We start from the raw sequence: 24,812 nt of genomic DNA, 5'->3' as shown, positions 1-24,812 counted from the left end.
AGTATATTGGTACTTGACAGATCACAGATGGTTTAAGGATCAAGTCAGTGAGGGCAAGAACTGTTGATGAGATGTGGCAGGCACGGGCGCAAAGACGACTTGATTGACTTGAATGGTCAAATGTTTTTCAACCGGCATCCCCAGATTCACAATTCACTCGGGTCGTCATTCATGCGGGGGCAGCGAGGCCGCGACATCAATGAGTCCAACAAACGTGGCTCTTTCCTCCGACTCTTCATTCTTTTATTGTCATATCCTCATCTATTGATACCTTCCGTTTTTCTTACTGCTGTCACTCACTCATAAGCCTCTGCCCAACATGGCAGCCAAAAATACAACCATCAAGCGCATCCGTAAATGACCCCCTTCATCCTTACTAACCACGTCTTTCTAACATCCTCAACAGTCAAAGAAGCCGCCGAAATCACAACAAATCCTACTCCAGACTTCCATGCCGCCCCTCTAGAAGAAAACCTGTTTGAATGGCACTTTACAATCCGCGGTCCACCCTCGCCTTCACCATTCGCAAATGGCATCTACCACGGCCGCATAATTCTCCCACCAGCCTATCCTCTCCGCCCTCCTTCCTTCCGCTTCCTCACTCCCTCAGGCCGCTTCGAACCAAATCGCGAAATCTGCCTTTCCATCTCTGGACACCATGAAGAGACTTGGCAGCCTGCTTGGGGTATACGGACGGCACTTGTTGCGATAAGAAGTTTTATGGACACGGATGCTGGAGGGCAGGTTGGCGGTATGAGTGCGCCGGATAATGTGAGGAAGCAGTTGGCCGAGAAGAGTAGAGAGTACTCGTGTGCTGGCTGTGGAAGAAGTGGCGTTGCTATCCTAGAAGAGCAGGAAGAAAGATGTAAAGAGTTGGGTCAGCGGGAGACGAAAGAAGATGAGAATGCACTGGTGGGCAAAATTGGATTAATCGAGCCCAAGAAAGAGGGTGCTTCTGCCGAAACCTCTGCTTCTGCGCCTGAAGCACCACAAACTGTAGACCCCGAACCTTCTGCACCATCACCACCAGCCGTTGCCGCTGCTGAGGATATCCGACCTACGCCTACAACACAACAAGCACCGCCTCCTCAAACACAACCACAACCTCAGGTCCAAGCACAACCACCTCCCCAACTCCAACAACAACAACAACAACAACCGCCAGCAACCACCACAACAGACGCCTGGATCGACAAAGCCATCATCGGCATAGTCATCGCTCTCGTCCTAATGATCTTACGTCGCGTCGCCTAGATACCCTGTTTTTCTTTTCCTTTTCTCTATCCTGCTTTTTCCCCTCTTCGTGGCTGGCATTCTGCTTCTTTTCTGTACTTTGGCGTTTCTGTTCTGGCTTTTATAGACTTTGCTTGGTTGGGGGTCGGTATGCATTTCATTACATTACGATTGGAGGAAACTAGATTGAGTTGCGCGGAATATTACTGTTTTCTTTGCTTGTTGTTGTTTGGTGTTTTGGACGTGCTTATCCTAGACTTCTGTCAGATGCTCGTGAGTCGGTGAGTGCATCTTTCTTGCGAACCACCTGCTTCGAGATATCCGCATCCGAAGTACGATTTCTCTCCGTGACCCGAATACCAGTGTCTTTGATTCAATCATGACGTAACACTTTTCCAGTGATCAGAAGAAGGTGGGCTGGTTCCAGTGCTTTGTGATGCAGGTCTCAAAAAGAAGGATGATGGAAACCTTTATAATGACATTACTCGGCAAAGGAAGCTCATATGACCATTAAAAATGTATCAAAGTGTGTGTTATAATACAAAGCATATACTGGATATATATTAGGACGACAATATATTGTTGCGGATGTGCAATGTCGCTGACATTGATTTTGACCATGGTTAATGGTATGACCCTGACTCGGAAAACCGACAGGGTCACCATGATCTGTGTTGGTCAGAATCAGACTCTCAAGGTGGAAGTGGGAATTATAGAGATACTTTGATTTGTATACAATGTATCGACAGTAGTGGACCTCCTGAGTATGTAGAGGCCATATAGAGCAAGAACAGCGACTGTACCTTTATGCTTCTGTACATCTACACCCATCACCATCTTAGCAATAAGCAGCCCATCCGGCAAACAACACCGCCAAGTTCTTCTCATCACTCGCCTGCTGGATCAATTCGTTGACCGTAGCAGCGGTACTTAAACTCTTACTCAACTTCTTCTCCACAATCGCCAGGGCTCTCGCTGCCTCTCCAGCTTCGTCTTCAGGCCTCTTGCTGGCACTTCCTAGCCCATTACCTCCGTCATCGCCATCACGACTCGGGTCTTGCATTCTGCGAGCTTTGAGTGGAGATACCGTCCAGGAGTACAGAGGATCGTAGCGGAGGACGTTGAGAAGAGTCATGATGGCATCTTTTTCTGCGCGAAGGGCATCCATGCTGAATTCGCAGCAACGGCGGAACACGCCCTCGGTTTTCGTTACACCCATGGCATCAACGATGTCGCGAGTGAGGCGGAAGGGGACCACCTCGGGAATAGGAAGTACACGACCAGCTTCGAAGGCCACACCCAAATCAATATGGATGGCTTCACCACTTTGTTCGTCAAGTAGGATGTTGTGACAGTGACGATCGCCAAGACCGAGGATCCAGCCTAGGATTGAGATGGTGGCTGTACTGCGCGTATAGTTGAGTCGCTTCTGGAACCAGTCGTCTGGGTCTTGGAAGCGTTCGAAGAAGAAGTGGCGCAGCACTGGTTGGTATCTGGCTGCGACTTCACGGTATGCCTTGATGCGCGTGTCCTTTTGCATAGTCTGGACGCCACCTATCTTTTCACGTGCCTTATTCTGTGTCAAGTCGGTGGGATGATACTTTTGATGTGCTGGAACCAAGTATTCACCCAATGGCATGGAGTGTGGAACGAACTCGATGATGCCCGAGGTCGAGGTGAGCGGCAAGACCTTGTACGTACGGACGTGCAGGCCGCGTTGACGGGAGTTCTTGTGAGTCTGCAGCATCTTGCTGACTTCACCGAAGACTTGTTCCATGATCGCGTCCTGTCTGAGGTCGTCGTTGCCACCTTTGAAAAGTTGTTTATACTCTTTGCCATCCGATCCGATTGCGACCATGACCCTAGGCGCGCTCAGGCCATTAGCAATGCGGATATCATCTCTGTATCTGGCGACGACTGGTACAGTAGAGTAATCGCAGTCAAGACGAAGGTCAACCGACATTGTGGCTGGCGGTACTTTCCTAGGAACCACTGTATTCACCATGGCCTTTGCTTTGGGCACCATGCTGACTGTGATTTTTCCTTTGAAGTCCTTTGGATCCAGCTTTTCGTCCGCAAGGTCGTGATATGCGTGGCTTACTTTGAAGCTTCTGCGTAACGTTTCGGCCACTTTTTTGTCGTTGCCTAAGTCGTTGGCAATCTTCGTGGCGGCATCACGTCTGGATCTTGCGGCTTGCTCGGACTCCACAATGGACGAATAGCACGTCGTGAATATGTAGTGAATGCCATGATAAGGATGATCGGTGCAGATACGGGTGATGATATTGGCCAGAGACTGCTGGAAGACACTCGAGTCGTTTTGCAAGCGCGACGTCTGTTGATTCATGAGGCCAACGAACTTCCAGCTGGGGACGTTTGGGAGGGTCTTCTGCACAACTGTGTTGGCTGTCTCAGAGTCGGAGTGCTCCAGCCATAGAGCAAAGAAGCGAACAACAGAAGAGTTGAACTCGTCGGACACTATTAGAGCCCGCAAATAGTTTTGCAGACTTTGACGGACAAAGTCGTCACGACTACGTCTCATCTTCTGGAACTCTTCGTCGTCGAGTTGATACCAAGATTGCACAACCCTTTGTTGTCGGGTTAGTTCTCTCTTACGGTCTTTGTCTGTGGCTCCCTTAATGAGTTTATCGTATTGTCGATATTCACCAAGTTTGCGCTCTCTGAGTTTTGCCAGTCGTTGGAAATCTTCCAGGTTGCCGGGATCCTGGAGTTGCTGATCGCAAAAAGAGGCGAACTCATGATAGACCTTTCCAGCCTCGGAGCCGGAGGTTGCTTTGTCAAGCTGCTCAATCGCTGGTCTAAGATAATTCGCAATGACTTCTCCAGGCTTCTCAAGACGGGCGTCCGCAACCTCGTGACCCTAGTATTGTTAGTAGTGCGCTTGGTTGTTTTTCGAAGAACTGGTGCTTACTAGTTGAGCCAACATTCCCGCACGACCAACCTGGATGGACTGTTTCAGCAGGTCCGTCCGAGAACAAAGCTCCTGCAACATCTGCACCGATGTTGAGATCTCGCCTTGTCTCCACAACGTTGTGGCCACCTCAAAGTGAGCGGCCGCGTCCATATTGACATCAATCTCCTGGCAAAGTGGCACAAGCTGTGAGAGATAGGTGGCCGCAGTCAAAGATTGCTGAATCAAGTCGTTCCTCCTGCTGAATTGTGAAGAGCTGATGACTGATCGAGCTTCTATCGCACGACAATCACGAATGCTAACATGAAGAGCCTCGCGAAGATTGTTGTTCCGACTCAGCAGACTGAACAGAGTTTCGCGGCAGGAGACAATGCTTTGGGCATCATTAAAACTAGTGAATGTTAGCATGCAAAGGAGCCAAATAGGACCTAAAGTTACTCACCGCCCGATATCCCATCCCCTCTGCCTGGTTTGCATTCGCTCCCAGAGTTTGGTGAGATCAGACGAACATCTCACCGTGGTCAACTCATCAATCTCGTTCAAAACAGCAATGCCCGACAACGTGGCGCGTACCGAAGCAGCATCGAGACGTGTATCCTGCAGACGCTCGATAGATGATCCTAGAGCTTCGTTGAGGTCGACCTGAACGGATTCGAGGCTTGTAGCGCCAGAAATACCACGGAATACACTATATAGTGTGCTTGCGGGTGAACTGTTTTTCTGAGGAGGAGAGACATCCCACTGCTCTAGCTTTCGGGCAGCATCGAGCATCGTATCTGTTGTGGACGCAGTAGACTGATTGCCTCCTTTGCGATTGAGCAAATCATGAGTGAGACTGCTCAGATTCATGACACCAACAGAGCCAATCAAACCGAAAGAATCTGATTCGTGAGGATGTCCGAATCTTCGCATGGATGCATCCATTCGAGCGGAATGCAGCATCAAGCCCTTGAGTCCGTCTCCTTCGTGATGGACACGTGCAAGGACTGACTCCAGAGAGGGTGGTTGTTTGACGCCATAGAAGGAGTCAGGATCGTCCACACGACTGTAGATAGACAGGAGGAGCTCGTTGGAAGGGACTTTGGCAGTAGTGGGGCCCACGGAAGATCTCCGCGACGGTCGCGAGTCGGACTCTGGAACTGATCCTACTTCCCCGAGATATAAAGATGCTGTGGGCATATTGCACTGGTTAGCAGCCTCAGCAGCAACGAGGTAATCCAGTTCCAGCCATTCAAGACGGCTCATTCTCGTACTCTCCTGTGGGACTTTCTGCGTGAGTAGATAGAGAAGTGACTCCAACAAGAGACGGGACTTCCTGTCTGTATCTGCTTCATGATTGCTGAAGTGTGTGACGAAAGCCTCAGACAGGTAAGTACGCACAACCTGCTCTTTATCGATTTCAGAACCGAGAGCAAGATGAACAACGAAAGGGAAGAGCTCTTGCGAAAATCCTACATCAGCAAGGAAAAACTCTCCCAACTGACCAACAATGGGCTCGTCCTTTGCCCATCGGCAAATGGCGATGGTCAAATTCTGAATCCAGAGCTCGTATGGTGTGGTTAGGTCGAGCTTCGCTGAATGCCAGAGATCCTCTCTACGAATCTTGTGGTTACTTTCAGCTCCAGTAGTGTCTTTGGAGTACACTCTTGAGATTGCATCGACGACGTGGCCTGGCAACATCCGCTCAAACTCGATAGACCCATCATGATTCCTTGATGTCGCATAACGATCGGCAATTTTTCTTAGACTCTGCTCGGCTACACCAACGTGCATTCGGTCCTCGCTCGAGAGAAGGTTCTTGAGCTTTGTCACAATAGCTCTGATGGACTGAATCGGATTTTTGTTCTTTTTCTGACCCTGATCATCATCTTCGCCAACATCAGTAAGATGTGATATCAATCCCTGCGTTGGCTGAATCTGGTCTAACGAGATAGTCGATGCATAGGCGCGGCCCAGTACCCGTGCAGCCCACGCTCGGTAGTCGTCAGCCACTGTAAGTGACTGAGTGGATATCCATACCCGACGAGCGTAGGATAGAGAAAGCTCGTCCGAACCAAACATGTCGGCTGCGGCCTTGTCTGTCACATGGAAGTAGCGACAAAGTGTTGAGATGACCTGTCTGCGCTCCATGGGTCCTAAGATAGGCGAGCCAGATTCTTCGTCATCTAGAAGCCCCTTCAGCATAATACTGGCAGCCTCGTTTGCACCCGAAGATGCAGGTAGCTCCAAATCGCGGCATGAGTGAACAAGAGAGCTGAATGCATCTTGTTGCTGTGTTGTTTTCAGCGTGGGTCGAAAGCCGAGAAGATACTCGACAAGCCAATCGTGAAATACCTGCATTTTCGACACTGTACTGCGGAATTGACTCTCCTGGGTAGTTTTGTCTTGACGGGACGTCATGAACTGCTTCAGCGACAGCAGTATCAGTAAAGCCGTGCCGGTGATCATGGCCAGCTCTTGCTTGAGGAACTGCTTTCCACGCTCGAGAAGGTATTGCAAAACACCCATAGCATCGTCGGAACAGTGTGGGTCGACAATGACTGGCTTTAGAGTCCGTATCAAGGTCTGCAAAGGATAGCCACTAAAAACGTAGTCTCCAGCTAGAGCGAGGAATATACGCAGTTTTCTGACAGTCCGGCAAGCATGAAGCGGACCGTACGCGGGATGCATGCAATCGATGATGGATCTGAGAGTGACTGTGATGTGAGGGACATCCAAGACATCCTTGACAGTTGTGAATGTCTTGTTGCCTGTTCTGCGGCACACCCGTTCTAATTGATCAAGAAGATACCTGCCTTTGAAACAGGGTTGCTGCGCCTCTGAAAGCTCCGTATCCAAGAACCCATATCGTTTCATTGCGGATAGAGCGTCTTTGGCGTATGTGTATTGAGGTCTTTTCTCGAACAACTTTTCAATCGCATCCTCGTGGTACACAGAAGTAAAGATCTGAGCCACGATGTCTGGAAGGTTAGATTGAACCATCATATAGTATTCGCCACTGGTCTTGAAGGAAGTCCGAATGCGGGATTCACAAGCTGTAGCAACCTGTGATGAGTCCTGAGATGATCCTTGCTTCTCACAGACATCCCAGGAGATTGCGTAGGCGACCGTCTTGCTGAAACTTGATCGCAAGATCTGTCCTTCTGTCGACTTTAATGTACTCACTACCCATCGAACCTCGTCTTCTTTTTCACGGACAGCCAGCTGAGCATGAATTTCGTCGATGTTGTGTTCCAACAAATCCGCCATGCTTGCATAGCCAAAGATCCTGAACGGCACTTTCTCGACCGTGTGGTTCTCTAGCCAAGTGTACAGTAGCTGAGGCGAGAAGAGCTGAAATACTTCTCTTGGGGATTTGAGCTTGAGCGTGTCTGATATCGTGGCAATGCATGTCGCGGCATAGCTCTCAACATCGGTGATCATACCTGCGGTCTCGAAGACGTGGTAGATGCACGATCTTCGTAGCGAGTACCAGCCAGCGGCTAGATTGGCAAGGACCAAAATCCTGATGGCCAAACCCTCTGTCAACTCCAAATCGGCAGGCAGATTGGATCTGATCTCTTCGAAGATTTCCGCGTGAGCTGTCAGAGAAAAGAGATCGAAGATAGAGGACAGACGTTGAGCGATGAAATACTTGACTTCTAAAGTGCCTTCTCGCAACAGTCTGAAAAGCGTGGAACGTACAGGCGGAAGCTTGTCGGCCTGTCCATAGTCTGCATCAATCTGCAAGACCTGAAAAATGAGCCGAACAAGTCTTTTCTGCACACAAGGTGAGAGAAGCTTGACCTTTAGGGCCGTCGTTGTGAACCACTTATAGATATCGAGGCCAAACGTGTAGAACTCTTGATCCAAGGCGTCTGTCCAGGTATAGACGAAACTCTCCATCACACCCAAGAGTAGTTCCAAATTTGTCTCTGCGCGCTCAAACTCGTAAGACTGGAGCGTGTTATCTGCGAAGAACCCGAGAAGTGGCTCACATTGCTTGGGAGTGAGTTGTATTCCATATCGAGGTAGAGCTGTAAGAAATGGTCCACTGGCTAAGATCTCTGGAGGCGGAAGTTCGAGAATCTGAGATATGAAGTCTTTGGACGGTTCATCTGTCATGATGGTGTCGTCAATCTCTCCGATCGAATCGAAAGATTGCATCAGCTTTGCGTAAATGGTCACACCAGCTCTTTGGGAGACGATGCTATAGTTATTTGGAACAACCTTCCTTGGAGGACGCACTTCGTTCATCGGAGCAGTGTGCGAAGTCACTTGAGACTCGAAGTCAGTGTCAAAGTCCATGTCACTCATCTCGTTGTTCTTGATTGAGGATTCTGACTGTGTCATCTCGCGTCGCTTCTCAAGAAGTGTCAGTAAGGAAGAAGACATCTTCGACATGCAAACGTGGCGTCCGTCATACTCATCCGCTACATCGTGGCGACAAGCGATGAGTCTGTGGGCGACAAGGTCAAGAAGGGTGTCCACCTTGCCTTGATCAGTTGCCGGATTCGCAAGGTCGCCAAAGAGAAGCCCCATAAGACTATCATTAGCACCACGAAGTTGCTCCGTTCGATGAGTATCCTTGGCCCCTAGACAGTTCGCAAGACAAAGTGCGACCATGGTAAGAGTGCCAACGACGCGAACCATGTGCCTGTCCAGGTGACCAGCACCTTGCTCCTTCATATTCTCCCACTTTTCAATGGCGCTATTCGTTTCAGTCGTGCAAAGACCGAGCAAGAATGAAACTACAGCATTGTTTGTAGTAGAGCCGGTAGTTGCCAATTTCTCGGCTCTGTCAGGTTGAGGACAAATCGTGGCGTTCTTCTTTCTAAGCAATAGAAAGTCAAGAAGCTCCTGAGTTTGGGCGTGCAAAATCCATGATTGCGCAACAGACCCCCAGATCGGTAAGCTCTGGGGCAGCTCTTGCTCCATGGGAAGACCCAAACAACTGTTGACGAGGTTCATGATATCGACAACTTCAATGGTAGTGTTCTGAGAAGCAAAAATCTTGTCGTGGAAGTTGCTCGGTGCCCACGTACGGAAAACCCAAGCCAACACCTGCTCTGCTCTTTCTCCAGATAAAGAGGTGCCCTCGCGCTGAAGTCGTATCAACACAGTACTGAACAACGCCGCTACAGAATCACTGAAGACAGATGGTCCGTTGGTTGAGATACTTGAGAGCATTGAACCGACGTTGTCGACAACGACTGTCCGATCAACCAATCCTGTCTCAATTATGGCGTGGAGAAGGTGGCAAGCTGTCCTGCAAGTCTGAGCAGGGCTGACAGCTCTCAGTGTGTTTTGCCAGATATGCTTCCATGCGTCGGACAGACTTACTGCCCGGGCTGTGATTTGACAAGCGCAACTGCGAACAGGTCAGAACCAGTGGTCAAAATTATGAGTAAGAGTAAATTACCTCGACAGAGCGAGATGGGCCCAAGAAGCGATGGAACCGTTGTCGTCAGTGATGAGAGTGGCCAGTTTCTCAATCAAGTTGCTCAAGGCCTCTTCTTCGATGGTGACGGATTGAGCTACGAAGCATATGAGTTGTAAAGCTGTGAGCTTTGTGGCTATACTGAAATCGGACAGCATTCGAATAAGCTCATCTGACCATTGCGTAATACGCTGACGCTTCTGAGGACCAGAATCCGGATGCGTAGAACTCTTGACATTTCGGGGATCATGGGAATGGCTCCAGACCGACAGAAGCGACAGTAACTTCAGCAAGGTCCAACTGTGCTCCGAACTCAAGGCATTTTCGTGGGTTGTTTGACCATCTCGCAAAGCAAAGACTTGACATCGCAGGCTATCAGAGGGTTGTTTTAGAGCAAGCCGGAGAGTCAATTGGTTCAGTTGGAGTTGATCCTTGACCCCTCGCTTGGTATATTCGCCCTTGATAGCGTCGACAAGATTTGACATCTCGATGAAAAACAACTCTTCTTCATTTTCCTGCGAGAGAACCTCAATGTAAGGGTGCAGCAAGACTAGCATCGATAAAGTCTCGTCTTTGAGAGCTGCAAGCTTCGTGTTCCACAGGGCTTTGGTAAAGGAGAGAGCATCGCGGGTGAACTTCTTGGTCAACTTGATGTCTTCAGTGCGGACTTGAAGTAGAGTCGAGTTGATGACCACCAGCGCGTCAACCTGAGGCTTCGACATGTGTGGTGAAGTGTTCACAAATTGCGTCATGGCAGTAAGAATACGAGGACCTTGTTCAAGAAGCGGCGCGAAAGAAACACTGGTCAAAGAACGTAGGACATCGACCAAATCATCCACGGCCTGCCTAGGAAGCATATCCTTGTTCATACTTGGTTGAGAGGGCGCAAAGTGGGAACGAGAAGATCGTGAGCTCAAGATGCTATTTCCCAGTCCATTGTCAGATCTGCAGGAGGACTGAATCTTCTCAAGACAGAATTCCATGACTGTCTTCCATAGCTCTTTAGGCAGATGCTCAACGTGAGACTCATAGCTCAACAAGACCGAGAGATTCTTAGCATAATCGCCTGCAAGTGAAGTGTTGAGAGTACCATCTGAACTGTCAAAGTTGCTAAGAAGGTGATCGATGAGTGCCTTGACAGATTTGGTGCGGATGTTTCGAATGCCAACGTCGATTGCCACACGTAGAGTTGCAGAGCAACTAGAAAGTCTTGCTTCTGTGGCGCTCACGGTTGTTTTCCTCGACAGACCCGATTTGACAGCCCGGAGCGTATCAAGCTCAGCCGAGACGACCCCGAAGAGTGAGTCGTAAATCTTGAAGAAGCCCGAGTCTTTCAGATTATCGATCCTAGAAGTTCCTTGGTTGTGTCTCAAGATTTGCCGAAGGTTGGACAAGCCTTCCTCCCTTTCTTTGACTGCCTTGGAAGAAACGCTCTCTGTCTACGATTAGCAAGAGGACGCTGGATTGTCAGGATGTAGTTACCGAGAGCCTCAGCCAAATTGATATCAGACGCCATGCTGGATGACAATCTTATGTTGGTGGCATGGATCTGGTGTTGGTGATGATTTCGGTTAGAAGTCAAAAGAGATTCACGACACAAGAATCTGGCAGACTCTAGTTACTAGGATGCGACTGGCAACTTTTTGGGCAGTTGCGATAGCCCGGATATATATCTCTTAAGCCCGGTTGGTGATTTATGGAGCGCTGGTCAGCAACACGTCAAATTGGTGGTGTGTTCTCGAAGGTCGATCCTTTCTCTTCGTTCGCGAGATCATTTAACGAAGAGACCAAGATCAATCAAGACAAGACACGCCGTGGTCTGTCGAAATAGTGGACGCGATCTGGGAGAAGAAAGCGCGGCGCAAACGGGAGAAGTTCGGTGAAGCCGAGGTGACGGGTCAAGCTTCTCGTCCGTGTTGCTGCTGCTCCAAGAGGGACAAAACATTATTTCCATCATCGTCGCGTTTAACACACCGATTACGCGCGGAAACTCTGCGCAAACTTCTGAATCTGGAACCCTGAGCCCACACTCTCGTCGGGTGACGAGCATTCACCACCATCCCAGCGACCATGGACGAATACGATAGCTTGACCAGACTGCAAGGTCTCCAAGCCGACCTCGTCGCCTTTTCTGAATCTCGCCTGCCCAATGTTGATCGCCTCTGGACCGAGTTGGAAGACAGCATCGCGGACTTCCGCAAACTACTGGATCGTCAGAACAAGAGCGACAGCAGTCGACAGAAACTTAAGTCTGGTGAGTTGTTACGACCGTGCGATCCCACACGCGCTGACAACAATGCGCAGCTCCAGTAACGATCGATGGACGCGATTACGATGTCAACGAAGACTGGCGCCAGGAGGTCATCCAGGTCGCAGACGAGTTGAATCTGGATGAAATGGACACTGCAAAACTATACCTCGAATCGCAGAACACGGCAGAAGAGCTTGGTAGATCACAAATAATGGCCGCCATATTCCGCTTTCACGGCCACCGAGAAACGCTGCTCGAGTGTTTGCGCATGACCATCCAGCAAGCTGTCGACTGCGAGAACACCGACGATCGTGACAAATTCATCATCTGTGCCGGCCTGATCACGGAAAAGCCCGACGCAACCTTCTGGCGCAAATGTGTTGACTCTATGGGCCAAATCGAGCAATGGTTACAGACTCTCCAGGACCGACTGAACCAGATCGCCATGATCGGCCAGACGGCACACGGCTACGCACTGGAGACACTACAATTCGAGAAACAGAGTTTGACCAAGCAACACGAATCTATGGGTGCTATCATTTCACACCTGGTCAAAGTCGGCACTGCAACTGTAGACGATTACCGCCATCTCTTGAACAAAACATCGCAACTAGCCAGCCCTGACGACATCACACTACATTACTTGCCGGGCCTGGTTAGCTGTGCCTCAGTCCTTGGACCCGTCGACAGCGCTGCCAGTTTGAGAGATGCCCGTGGCCTGGATCAGTACTTTGCCGACAAATCAGACAACTCGAAATGGAAGCTGCCCGATTTCCGTGCGGCCGCGACCGTTTTCTGGCTGGCTGAATACAGCGGTCGCTATATCGACAATCCCATTGGCTCGCCTTTGAGAGGAGTAGACTTGGAAGCGGAGACCGAATCACGTTCGCAGCGTTATCTCGATGCTGTCCGCAATGGTGCTTTCGAATTCATCTTGTTCATATGCGCACAGGTGCGTGCTGACTTGTGGCATGATCCCGCAAAGGTTGGACTGGTATCGTATCTGTTGACCGGAGCGGAGCGCTTCAGAAACGGGCCAATCAAGGCATCCGACTACTTCCAAGAGATTCTCGCTCAGAACCTGCAGCTGTTTGTCGACGCTTTCATCACAAATATGCCTGACACCATTCGAAGGCTGAAGTTTGAGGAAGACGAGCAGCGCCGTAACATAAGCATCCGCCAGTCACATGGTACTCCGGAACATGGTCTGCATCTGGAGAGATTCCTTGTCATCATTTCGTACGCCTTCAAAGGCTTCCCCGAGGCCGCTCAATCGTTCTGGCAAGATCCTGATAGCAACCTTTACGGTTTCCTACAATGGGCCTCAAAGCGCCAGTCTACTCCTCGAGCCGCCGCTTTTTGCGAGATGTTCCTATCTATCTCTGAAGATGCCGAATGCGCCGAAGCTGCTCATAAGTTTTTGATGGACGATGCAACAACAGCCGTGGCAAAGCTTCGCCGAGGAGCTCCTTTGAGCTGGGCGCAAATTTTCAACGAACTGAGTTTCTATGCTCCCGGTATCAGTGAGAAGCTCACATCTGCCTCAGTGCAAGGCGATGGCGCATTGGCAGGCCCGCTCATTGAGCCCGAGAGCGAACTCATGCTTGAATGCTACCTGCGCCTTGTCACGCATATGTGCCGCTCAAGCTTAAGCGCCAGAACCTTCGTCTTGTCTCATCCCACGTTTAATCTGCATGAGATCGTGCTAAATCTTACCGTCTCTGGCGTCTCCAATCGTCTCAAGGCATGCACATTCATGGCTATCGCGGCCAGTCTGACAGACAAGAGCATTGATGCCGGATATGCACTCTGGGACTACGTTGACTCATGGATGTACGATTCGCCTAGCCTAAGGAACTATCTGGGCACAAAAACACCGCAAAACCCAACAGTAGCAAAGGAAGGACGTTTCCAATCACTATTGGAAGGCTTCGAATTACCGAATGCCTTCACGAGGCTCGTGCAGAGTATGATTGTGCCTAGCCCTGAGGAAAGCAGTCTGCATGATATGCTTCCATTCCCGGAACAGTTGGGTGCAACATATCGCATGCCTGGTATGGATCCCTACGTCGACTTCATAATGGGCAGCGTCTTCCAGGAAAGGCTCGCTGATCTTCCTGACATGAATCAAATATGGGAGTTGAGATGTACTTGCCTCGAGTTTGTCTCTACTTGCCTTTCTACCTTCAACGAAGATCTCGTTGTTTTTGCTAACAGTACAAACATACCTGTTGACTCCATTATCTCCACCTCTTCTCTAGCCGCTTATGTCCGATTCCATCCTTTTGCCCGTGTTATGGAATGGCTTTTCAACGACAAAGTCACGAACGCACTCTTCGCCGCTGCACACGAAGATGTTGACATCGTTAGTGCTGCTTCTCCGGGATCGCCTATGATTGTCGCGCTTTGTCGCAGCATCGAGGTGATTAACCAGGTCCTGAAGCTGCAGTCCATCTACTTTGACGTCGTACGACCCATCGTCAAGACGCAGTACGTTGGTAGAGACAAGGCCATCGCAAATCCCGCCCTCGCTTCGTTTGAAGACGTTGTTCTGAACCACGTCAATATCATCGTTGACCTCGGCCTATACTGCGGAACGGGCCACCAGGATTTGACGATGCTTTCTCTACAACTCCTCCAAAAATTGGCAACAGCTCGCAAGCTATCTATCGCGACCGGAGCATCTTATGGAGGTAGTCGTGTCCTCGCTGCATTGCAACAAGACTTCGATGTTGACCGTATTGCTGCCTCTTTCGTCTCCCCCCTTCAGCTCGATTCAAGAGAGCTCGAGATGGGACCAGAGGGACCTGGCCTTGGCATCAAGCAAGGCATCTTAGATCTGCTTAACGGCTCATTGGAGACAGCAGGCAGTCGCCCAGCTCTGGCACATTGCCTGCTGGGCTTCCGTTGTACCGACAGAGCCATCAGCGTACCTCCGAACGGTCTGTTTGCTAACGGTGCCTCACTGTTCCATGCTGTGGTGAAGCTCTCAGCCGATACCATCAGTTTGCCGCAAGTCAACGAAGCTGCCTGGCTCTCTTCAATACGTCGCACGTCCTGCCAGATTATCTCGAAGCTTCTTCACTCTGCCTTGACAGAGCGCATTATTCTTGAAGAACTTAGAGAATCTGGCTACTCTGATGCTGTGGCCATTGTACAAACACCTATTGGTCCCGAAACTTTGTGGAGTAACCGACCTTGCGCCGACCCAGAATTCCTGATCTCGGACTCTGCTGCTGTCTTCAAGGACTTCCTCATCCAGCGAACTATGTTCTTTGAAGAAGCTTCTCTGGACATTAGAGCGACTATCCAGCGCAATGCCCCGACCCAGCGTCAAAAAGTTCTATCCTCCTTGTTGGGTGTGACTATTCTGTCTTCCGGCGAGCAAGTGCAGAACGCGTCAATCTTTGAGTTATTTGATTTCATCGATATGGACATCTCCCTACCTTTCGAGATGGCAGAGAAGATTCTTATCGCAGGTCTCGATTTCAGCTCGTGCAGGACTGACAAGTCTGATTATGGGGTGGTTTACGATCTTGCGCTCGCCAAAGAGCTGTTGCTCCTACGCGAAGCTGACCTGCGCAAGGCTGGTAAATTGATCGACCCTGTAGCACAACAGCAATGCGCTGCAGAGATCGATGCTGCCATGATGTGCTTGCAGTCAGAAAACAACTACGCTTCCATCATGTTGGCACAACGCTCAGCGCTCAATGTATGGGTCAAGCTTGTGTCAATGATGCTTGCTTTAGGCGACTTCCAAGCCGCTCCAAAGACCGCGCTGGCGCTGCAGGCTTTGCAGATTGTGTTACCTAAATTGGACAGGACGATCGTCGAGGACTCTCCCGTCACAATTCCGCTCGCAAAGCTCACATACACATTGATGCGAGTGCTAGACTCTTCTGCCACAGACAAAAACGTGGAAGTTAGCGCAGTACATGACAGGCTCACCGCGGCGTTCCGTACTGCTCTGCGCGGTATTGGAAGTGCTTCTGGCGGTACCGAATTACGCGAGACATGTTACCAGACCATTCGCCATTTCATTAGATCCATCTGTAAGACATCGTCACCACTGCAACGCCAGACAGCCAAGATTATTGAGCATGGCGGTGAGCGTTTGATGGACACAATTTGCGAAGATGTCATGTCTAGTGCTGGCAGCTGCAGAGTTTCTGCTTTGATGGTGCTCGAGTCTTGTCTGCAACTCTTCCAGATGATCAAGTCTCCCTACTTGACACGGGCTATGACCAAGTTGAACTTCACCTCGGTGCTTGTTGACGGTATCCGTGGTATTTCTGGCGAGTTCCAACAACAGCGTGAAGGACAAGATATTGCGACACTTCTCTCATATATCCACACCGCGCTCTCAGTTCTATTGCGCATGTCTCACACGAACGAGGGTGCCGCTGCTATCCTGGAAGCAGGTCTCTTCAGCGCCATCCGCGACTCACAACTTTTTGCAACCGACCCGGACATCGGTCTCGATGTCGACAATGTCGAAGCACTGGAGAACTTCTACCGCCTGTTGATCTCCATGCTGCGTATCTTGACCTCTTGCGTAGTCAGCAGAGGATCGCGCAATCAGCACGTTCTGGCTCAAGGAAGAGCCTTCCTGGCTGAGAACAGGCAGTGCATGCAAGGTGTCTTCAAGGCTGCGATGAGAGAAGGCCCACAAGTTCGTCCCAGCATCAAACAAGCTTTGGAGGAGTTAGTGGGTTGTTTCAGTGCACTGATTCATGCAACGGACTTTGTTGAGGTAAGCTTTTCAATCCACCCTAGTGCTCCAACACTTTTACTGACGCATGATGCAGAGTGATGAAGTACCATTGGCTCAAAGGTCTCTGGGCAACATGTTTACCTAGGAGAGTGTAAAGAGAGGAAATTACAACTGGATGCTTCTAGGGAGGAGCCTGTTTTCTTGACGATAAACCGGGTTGGTTATGTAGCATAGCGCATGGGAGGAAAACAAATGTATCAAATGCGAAATCACAACATGTTGAAATGAACCACACTACCTTGTCTTCTTGAAATCTTGCGACCATTGGAGTCGTCTTCAGAACGTTGCTTGCTTCGTCGCTACTGCCTTCGTATCTCTGTACTCATGTTAAAGAAAGGTCCTGCCAGACCATACGTAAAATTCCCGTGGTTGAACACCCCCCCCTCCCAATTCCGATAGCCATTGCTCTACTCCTCGCTCTCCTCAGTAAACGCCTTGTAAGCTTCCGCATCCATCAAACCCTCAACCTCCTTGACATCCTTGACCTCGATCTTGGCAATCCAACCATCACCCTCGGGACTCTTGTTGATGGTACCAGGCTTCTCCTCCAAAACGGCATTGGCCTCCACAATCACACCTGCCACCGGTGTCATGATATCCGAAGCCGACTTCACAGACTCGACCGATCCGATGGTGTCGTTGGCGCTGACTTCGAGGTCTGTGGTGGGGAGTTCGACGAAGACCACATCGCCGAGGGCATTTGCTGCGTAGGTGGAGATGCCGATTGTGCCGGTCTTGTTGTCGGGGGAGAGTTCGATCCATTCGTGGTCTTGAGTGTATTTCTTTGCGAGTGCTAAAAGGCGGAAAGAAGTGGTTAGCGGCTGAGAACAAAATAAACTGGTTGCGAAGGTGTCACTCACCAGCCGATCTAGCGGAGAAGGGTCTAGAGACGGCAGCATTGGGGATGCGGCATGAGAATGCGGGTCTGCTGCTGACGGCCAGCGAGCGGCGGAAGACTGAGCGAGCGATGGATGCCATTGTAAATGATTTTTCAAAGTATCAAGTGTTCAACTGGAAAAGAGCAATGCGATCGAAAACAAGACCAGCAACGTAAAGCTCTCCAGATAGTGACGAAGTGGTTCGCCAAGCGACTCGGGGAAGTCGCTGATGCGGGAAACGGGAAAGCGCGCCGAAACAGACGAGATAAGATAAGATGGAAATTTGCTCCCGCCATGGTCGCATTCGTAGACAGCCCAGACGTCGTTGCGCATACCCACGAGCTTGCTGTTCAGTTTCGAGACAGCACATCTTTTCCACTCACCACACACACATCATGCTTTACGAACTCATTGGCGTGGTACTTACACTCTCTTCACTCACCATGTCTACATTGCGCATAGCTAACACAACCACAGGTGCGCCCAGGCAACCTAGCCGAAGTCCGCGAGTCCGTCTCCTCCTCCTCTCCCGCTCATCCCACCCTTCTAACACGCTTCTCAGAATCGCAAAAACCACCGGCAACATCGTCTTAAACGCCGGCGGCGTCGTTCGCGGCATCACAAACTGGGGCGTTTTCCACCTCCCCAAGCCAATGAGAAAACACAACGCCACACACAACACAGGCCACTACTTTGTGGTGCGCTTCGATTCATCGGCGAGAACCCAGCACGCCGTACGCAGAACACTGGGTCTGGATCCGAGAATGCTGAGGTATTCGGTCGTGAAGATGGGAGGCACGTTGGAGGAATTGAGGAGTGTGGTTGGTGAGGTGCAGTGGAATGTTGATCCTGATGCCAAGAGAGATTGAGTGGATGGGCGAAGAGAAGGAAGATGAGAGAAAGAGCATGAGAATGTGAATATATGGGAATAAGGGCGTTCATGGGTGCATTGGGATGAGCTGGGGTGATGATCGGTATCATATATTCCCCGGCTGAAGAAGAGTTTCTCTTCTGGATATATGCCATGGCTAGAGATGACTGCCTGAGCATTCTGTACAAATACATACGATCGTACGCTGAGCTGTAAAAACAACATGGTCCTCAGAGCAATTCCCAATCCGATACAGTGCAGGAAGCGGGCTGCTTTGTCCTCCTTCCAGCAACTGACAATCTCTTTGCTATGTCACATGGAACGGCCGCACTAAGTGAGAAGTGAAAATGGTTCGATTAAAGATAATGTCATGGTCTCGTCATATTACTACAAGAGGGTATGGAAAGGCATGCAAATGTGCATATCCCCGAAGAACTCCTGTGCCTTCCCCTTAAGGAGAACTATCCCAGCGACCCTGCTTAGCATTTCTGGCAGTATCAATCTCCTTTTTGAAGTCAGAGTACAATGCCTTGATCTTGCCCTCCTCCTCCATAAGATCCACGATCTTGTTGGCATGCTTTCTTCGCTTGCGCACACTCCACTTATCGCGCTTAACGATAAGCTTGGGCGTGTTCCAGCCGGCAGACTCAAGGTACTCAACGACCCATTCATAGAGGTGGTAGCGCCAATGTTGCAAAGAATGAGCTGTCTCTGCATTGCTCATGCAGAATTTGCCGAGGTAAAAGACAGTTTCCTCGGGGAGAATTTGACGGCCTTGAGAGTCGTAGTTGACTGCTGCGTTTTCGTCCACGCTGCTCTCGTCAGAGTCGGAGTCTTCATCATCGTCCTCGTTGGCCTCTTTGCGCGGTGCGACAGGCTCCAAAGAGTTCTTGTCGTATGGCTTGCCCTCAAACTTGAGCTCGTATGTGGCTGGATGCCCTGATCTGTTGCAGGCATCGCACTTGTCCCGTCCGAAATGGTCTGAGGATTTACGATCGAGGCGGGCAGAGAGGAGGTCGGGTCTTGCTTGGAGTGCCAGTGTGAATTGTGCGGTCCAGGCTGCTGACTGGAACTTGGAACCTGCCAGTCCCTTAACCTCATCGTCGAGCTTTTTGAACGTAAGATCGTAGATCTCGTCGTCCATTTGGAAAGCAGGATTGATCTTTTTCTGGACCATCCAGTCAATGGCAAAACGGAACAAATCCTTGGCTTTCATCGAGGCATAACGAGTGAAGGCAATCGGGACATCATTCGTAGGGACACCAAGAGGGCCGTCGTCGTCTTCGATGACAAATCCTTCGTCCTCCTCGTCCTCAGCGAACATTTGCTTACGGGTAGTCTTGTGTGTCGATGGTCCCGGTAGGTCGTAATCTTCATCTTCATCTTCTGCGGAGCTCTGATCGTAGTCTGCTTCGTCGTCTGGTTGCTCTTCTTCCTCTTCCTCATCATCTTGCTCATCCTCAACGAGACTGCTCATGGGTGCGCCTCTTCTGGCTTTGAGACGCTCCAGCGCAAGCTGACGAGCACTCTTTTGTGATGACTTGTTCCTCTTGGACAGTCGGACTTCACCGTCACTACCGCTTGATGCCAGGTCCACGAGGTCATCCTCCAGCTCTTGTTTCTCTTCTTCGGTAATAGTGCTCATGGGTACTGGGTCCTTACCTCGACGTAGTCTCTTGCGAGATCTCGAAGATGGTGGTTCATCCGAGAGTTCTTCGGGGTCGGATCCAGATGCTGGTGAAAGGGCGCGCTTCTTGGTCGATAGTGAACGCTTTCGAGAACCAGTAATGACAACGTCACTGTCGTCGTCTTCATCTTCGGGAATGAGTGACAGCGGTGAGGAGCTATGAGCTTGACGCTTTCGTTTGCGATTGATTGCTGGTGTGGCCGGTAGATCATCTTCGCTGTCGTCATCATCGCCGGGGATGACGGGCGCTGATTCCTGTACGATCTCAACCTCCATGTCTGGCGATGGAGACTTCTGTTTCTTCTCCTGGCGCTTGCTCTTCTTTTTGTGGCTCTTGACTGGTAGTGTCATAGCTTGCTCGCCGGATTCGTCGCTTGAACCAGCATCCAGTTGTTGCTGAGTACCGAAGAAACCGGCTCTGACAGGGCGCGAATGGTTGATAGCTCGAGGACTAGATGGCGTGAGATCGAGCTTTTGCTGCTTCTTCAGGTTTTTGCGGCTAGATAACCTGGGTGTTGGACGGACGTCCTCGTCGTCCTCACTGACGGCTGATGCACCGAAAGATGTGGTGGGTCCCGTCGGGTCTGGTGTAGGAGGCAGGCTTTTTTTGGGTATTCCAGAGGCAGGCGCAGAGATCAGCGACAAGGTGCCCGGCGCATCACGGACCTTGCGACTCTTTGCTGGACTAGCTCCTTCGAATCGAACTGTCGCAGCACGGTCACGCACAGAGCTGCTGATGTCAGAAGGTGCAGGCGATGAAGTCGGCAGAGGGTCGAAGGTCAGCCTTGTCTGTCTCTTAGACGAACGAGGCATGGTGGCGGTGATGCAGGATGACTTCAAAGAAAGGTATTGGTCCAGTGCCTGGCGGTCGATAAAGATGAATTGTAAGTATGCGCTCAACTTGTGTTCAACTATCAGCGACGCATGCAGTCGTAATGCTGCTTGTCGTGCAACACTCCAGTGTGAAAGTTTGTTCTTCGAAACCTCTCAGGAAGACGCGACTCGGGCAGAAGTCGCGTGTCAGCTGAATCGGGAAAATTAATTGATTTGTTCACGTCATCGGATTTATGACCAATAGGCGTAAGAATGAGAGGATCATCGACAGCCACATTTCTTTTTCGAAAGGAGACGAAGTATTAAGGTGAGTAGATTGCGAGCTCTTGATCATGTCGTGAACGCTTCTTACATATGATCAAGTTATTCGCGCGCCGGAGGAAGGATACACTTAAAACCGAGCATCTATTCAGGAGAGCGAGCCATTCGAGCATATTTACTAGAGGAAGGAACAGACACCGTGAGAAGATTACCAATATGGGAGGACCTCAGGAAGCCATAACAGAGGACGAGATTGTTGGAATGGAAGTTCCGAATACAAAGACAAACTCTAGGAATGCCTGTAAGTAATCCACTAACCATATCCGGGGACTCATTCTCATTGTTGACAGTCACAGAATTAATGTCGAAGAAACCTATTAACTCTCAAAAGTCTCCTGGCAAACATCATTCGAATCTTAAATCCAAGATGGTCTTCAAGGACAGAGATGGCCTGGGCGCATATACAGCCGACCCCTTCGCACACGAACGTGTAATCTTCAACAACGATACCTCAGTTATCATTCAGGACATGTTTCCGAAGTCTTCCGTCCATCTTCTGGTTTTACCAAAGTCAGAACGTAACCTCCTACATCCTTTTGTCGCATTTGAAGACCCTGAGCTTCTAGCGGATATCAAAGTAGAAGTGGAGAGGGCTAAGAAGATGGTGGCAAACGAGCTGCGACGAAAATATGGAAAGCTTTCCAAATCAGAACAACCACGGATACAGGCCAGAGACGCGGACGAGCCGCCAGATGTGCTTCCTCCAGGTCGTGATTGGATGAAGGAGATCATCACGGGTATCCACGCAGTACCCTCCATGAACCACCTCCACGTTCATGTCATGTCGCGAGAGATGTATAGCGACCACCTCAAACGCAGCGCCCATTACAACAGCTTCCACACGCCCTTTTTGGTCCCACTAGAGAAATTCCCGTTGGCAAAAGATGATCCCATACGGCTGGTTGGCCATGGTCCCTGGCATACTGTTGACCTTGTCTGTTGGCGTTGCAAACGAAACTTCGGAAACAAGATGGCCAAGTTCAAGGTACATTTGGCGGAGGAGCACGACGAGTGGAAAAGAGAGTAGAAAGTCCACCATAGTTGGAAAGCGATTAGTTATTAGCATAACGAGCCATTGTTTCTGGAGACGATGCAGTTCCTCCTTAGTTTATAGATCGATATCCTAGCATTGCTACCATGAGGGTAGGAAGCATCCCTCCCAAAGCGTCCATACTGCAGCCAAAGTGATCGACACAAGAACTAGCTATGCACTTAAAACGGCAGAGCATGCCATGAATGTTGAGTCTTTCTGGTTCGACGAATCTCATGTCAAGGTCCTTGGTTGCAGTACACCGCCAAATGCAGGTCCCCGAACATGCATCTGTCATTTGTGATCGATCGACATTTGCTGCAAGCAATAGTGTGAAAAGCCAGCATCGTTTGTAGCATTGTGGGACGTAGAGGGCTGTTGTCGAGGCGATACTAATGCTGTTACAATTCTGTGACTGCTTGAAATTCATGATTCGAACAGTGGTAGAAATTCACTCGATATGCCGCTTCTCAAATCGTCAACACGCGGCTTCTCACATTCACCTTCACACTTGCACCTTCCTCAAAAATTCTTCCATCCTTCCCAGCTTTACGCTTGCCTCTTAGGACCGTCTCGCACCCCGATTCACAACAAATGAACCCATCCCAATTTTCATCCAAGAACGCCCCGTCGACTACGATGGCATCATCTGCGCCGTCACCTGTACCATTTGGCATGTCCGAGCCGCTTGACAGTGGTTCGATCACAGAATTGCTCGCGAAGTACGAGGCGTTCAAGATTCTCGACAATCAAAAGAAAGACTTCTTCGATGTGAGTGACCAGACTTGGTGGTTCACAAAACCTGGAACTAAGAGTTGTAGCATGCCTTGAACCGGCTAAAATACTTGTCAGAGCGTTTGGTCCAGGAGCGCAGCAACTTCGAGCTGGAGCGCACTTGGCTGAAGCAACAGCTCGCCAGTGCCGGACAGACCGGCGACCATGATCACTCATCCTTAGAGCAAAATCCATACGTCTTGGTACTGATCGACGGTAATGAACTCATATTCCGTAACGCTTTCCTAGGCCAGGGCGATCAAGGCGGTCGCCGCGCAGCGCAAGCTCTTTTCCAGGCTACCAATGAATTCGCCTTCTCAACCATCCACGCTCTTCCAGACAATACCAAGATAGTCCTTAAAATCTACGTCGACTTGGAAGATCTCTGCAGTATCGGCCTTCGCACTGGTTTGGTCAGCAATGGCAACCAGATCAAGACTTTCGTCCGCGGATTTTGCCAGGATAAAAATCTGTTCGATGTGATCGATGTCGGCATGCAGGGTCGCGCTGTGGTGTTTGACAAGATGGAAGGTTCGAGACTTATCGCTGCTGTATGCTTAGAAGCGCACTAATAAACATACAGAGAACCTGGCCATGTACATGTTCGACAAGCAGTGCAAGCACATAGTCTTCGGCTGCGAGGACGGCGAGATATACGCACCTATACTCAAACGCTTCACCGAGAAGATCGAGACGACGCAACGCGTCACATTGCTCCATGGCACCGAACCCGACCGTTACCTTGCGGCACTGCACATTGACAGGACCCAGATGAATGACATCTTTCGTAACACGAAAATGGATATTCACAAATTGGTCGACCACGTTGCAGAACTGGATTCTGTCCCAGCACTCCTTATGGAATCAGTCACCCCACCACTATCGTCTCCTGCAACATCGCGTTCTGGCTCGCGCACAGCTGTCGGAACAGCACGCACCGCTCTTCCTAGCATCGCACACAGCCGTCAAGACTCAGCAAGCTCAATCAGCTCTGCCATCTCAGGAGTCCAGGTCAAGCCAAAGGAAAATCCATGGATCTTGGCGGCGAAGAAAGGAGCAGCAGTGAAGACGCCCCCAAAGGATATACCCAAGGAGAAAGAGCAATGGCCGACGGATTATGTGCGCCGCAACAAGAAGGGTCAACGGATTGACCCGCCCACACCGGAGTTCAAGAAAGATGAGGTCAATCGACTGAAGAAGCTCAAGCTCTGCAACGCACACCATCTTCGTCACGACTGTCCGTATCCGGAGGGCAAATGCGAGCATGATCATGTATACAAGTGCAATCCGAAGGAGCTGGAGACGTTGAAACTTGTTGCACGCATGTCAGCTTGCATCCACGGAGCCGAGTGTTCTGATCCTAAGTGCATCTATGGACATCGTTGCCCATTCCCGGAGGCCAGAGAGGGCAGTATGCGCGGAAAGGCATGTATCAATGGGGAAAACTGCAGGTTTCCCGCAGAGATGCACAACATGGACATCGTTCCGGTTCGTCGTCTGAAGATCACTTGAGGGCTGATTGTGTTTTCCGGTATAGCAGCGGTAGATTGAGGTTTGACAGAAAGCTGTATCGATGCGAGACAGCTCAAGTAGCACACAATGGAAGCTATTTGATTGCCTAATTCCTGAATTAGTGTTTGTCGTTCATGTTTGTCACTTGTCACAATAGGATGTTCTCGAAGCTCGAGGGCTCTTGGAGTGGAGATGCAAGTGAAGCTCGGACCACCAATCAGCTACAGGCCACCTCGCCCTTCTTGACCTCGTCTCCCCGCAGCTCTCTTGTTCTCTCACAAGAAACTGTATACCAC

General features: G+C 50.2%; 8 protein-coding genes across 8 annotated transcripts; 5 read left to right on the top strand and 3 right to left on the bottom strand.

Moving 5' to 3' along the window:
- Positions 1-75: 75 nt before the first annotated feature.
- Positions 76-1,511, top strand: M438DRAFT_288613 (UBC-like protein). The gene is made up of 2 exons (XM_029901665.1): positions 76-353; positions 407-1,511. Exons 1-2 carry the CDS (start codon positions 320-322, stop codon positions 1,252-1,254), a joined length of 882 nt encoding a protein of 293 aa, XP_029764580.1. The 5' UTR covers positions 76-319; the 3' UTR covers positions 1,255-1,511.
- Positions 1,512-1,947: 436 nt separating this feature from the next.
- On the bottom strand, positions 1,948-11,408 carry M438DRAFT_310638 (uncharacterized protein). The gene is made up of 5 exons (XM_029902432.1): positions 11,067-11,408; positions 9,567-11,019; positions 4,608-9,515; positions 4,166-4,556; positions 1,948-4,114 (listed from the first exon to the last, which is right to left on the bottom strand). The coding sequence occupies exons 1-5, from the start codon at positions 11,098-11,100 to the stop codon at positions 2,072-2,074; spliced, it is 8,829 nt and encodes a 2,942-aa protein (XP_029764579.1). The 5' UTR covers positions 11,101-11,408; the 3' UTR covers positions 1,948-2,071.
- Positions 11,409-11,654: 246 nt separating this feature from the next.
- On the top strand, positions 11,655-16,694 carry M438DRAFT_351665 (uncharacterized protein; the record flags this gene model as incomplete). The annotated part of the gene is made up of 3 exons (XM_029906736.1): positions 11,655-11,838; positions 11,889-16,588; positions 16,644-16,694. The coding sequence occupies 3 exons, from the start codon at positions 11,655-11,657 to the stop codon at positions 16,692-16,694; spliced, it is 4,935 nt and encodes a 1,644-aa protein (XP_029764578.1).
- A 201-nt stretch (positions 16,695-16,895) lies between these two features.
- Positions 16,896-17,661, bottom strand: M438DRAFT_361736 (glycine cleavage system H protein). Its single transcript, XM_029907529.1, has 2 exons — positions 17,470-17,661; positions 16,896-17,402 (listed from the first exon to the last, which is right to left on the bottom strand). Exons 1-2 carry the CDS (start codon positions 17,585-17,587, stop codon positions 17,017-17,019), a joined length of 504 nt encoding a protein of 167 aa, XP_029764577.1. The 5' UTR covers positions 17,588-17,661; the 3' UTR covers positions 16,896-17,016.
- A 179-nt stretch (positions 17,662-17,840) lies between these two features.
- Positions 17,841-18,629, top strand: M438DRAFT_288599 (ribosomal protein S6). The gene is made up of 3 exons (XM_029901664.1): positions 17,841-17,906; positions 17,965-17,996; positions 18,050-18,629. Exons 1-3 carry the CDS (start codon positions 17,883-17,885, stop codon positions 18,354-18,356), a joined length of 363 nt encoding a protein of 120 aa, XP_029764576.1. The 5' UTR covers positions 17,841-17,882; the 3' UTR covers positions 18,357-18,629.
- Positions 18,630-18,809: 180 nt separating this feature from the next.
- M438DRAFT_361734 (uncharacterized protein) lies at positions 18,810-20,863 on the bottom strand (the record flags this gene model as incomplete). The annotated part of the gene is made up of 1 exon (XM_029907528.1): positions 18,810-20,863. Exon 1 carries the CDS (start codon positions 20,856-20,858, stop codon positions 18,810-18,812), a length of 2,049 nt encoding a protein of 682 aa, XP_029764575.1. The 5' UTR covers positions 20,859-20,863.
- Positions 20,864-21,255: 392 nt separating this feature from the next.
- On the top strand, positions 21,256-22,366 carry M438DRAFT_288595 (HIT-like protein). The gene is made up of 2 exons (XM_029901663.1): positions 21,256-21,441; positions 21,497-22,366. Exon 2 carries the CDS (start codon positions 21,502-21,504, stop codon positions 22,225-22,227), a length of 726 nt encoding a protein of 241 aa, XP_029764574.1. The 5' UTR covers positions 21,256-21,441; positions 21,497-21,501; the 3' UTR covers positions 22,228-22,366.
- A 503-nt stretch (positions 22,367-22,869) lies between these two features.
- Positions 22,870-24,640, top strand: M438DRAFT_361732 (uncharacterized protein; the record flags this gene model as incomplete). The annotated part of the gene is made up of 3 exons (XM_029907527.1): positions 22,870-23,001; positions 23,052-23,535; positions 23,588-24,640. 3 exons carry the CDS (start codon positions 22,870-22,872, stop codon positions 24,514-24,516), a joined length of 1,545 nt encoding a protein of 514 aa, XP_029764573.1. The 3' UTR covers positions 24,517-24,640.
- Positions 24,641-24,812: the final 172 nt, after the last annotated feature.

The sequence above is a fragment of the Aureobasidium pullulans genome (assembly GCF_000721785.1).
Source record: "Aureobasidium pullulans EXF-150 unplaced genomic scaffold scaffold_2, whole genome shotgun sequence".
Taxonomy (NCBI): Eukaryota; Fungi; Ascomycota; class Dothideomycetes; order Dothideales; family Saccotheciaceae; genus Aureobasidium; species Aureobasidium pullulans.
Note: the sequence above shows the minus strand (reverse complement) of the source record. Positions and strands in the feature narration are given on the sequence as shown.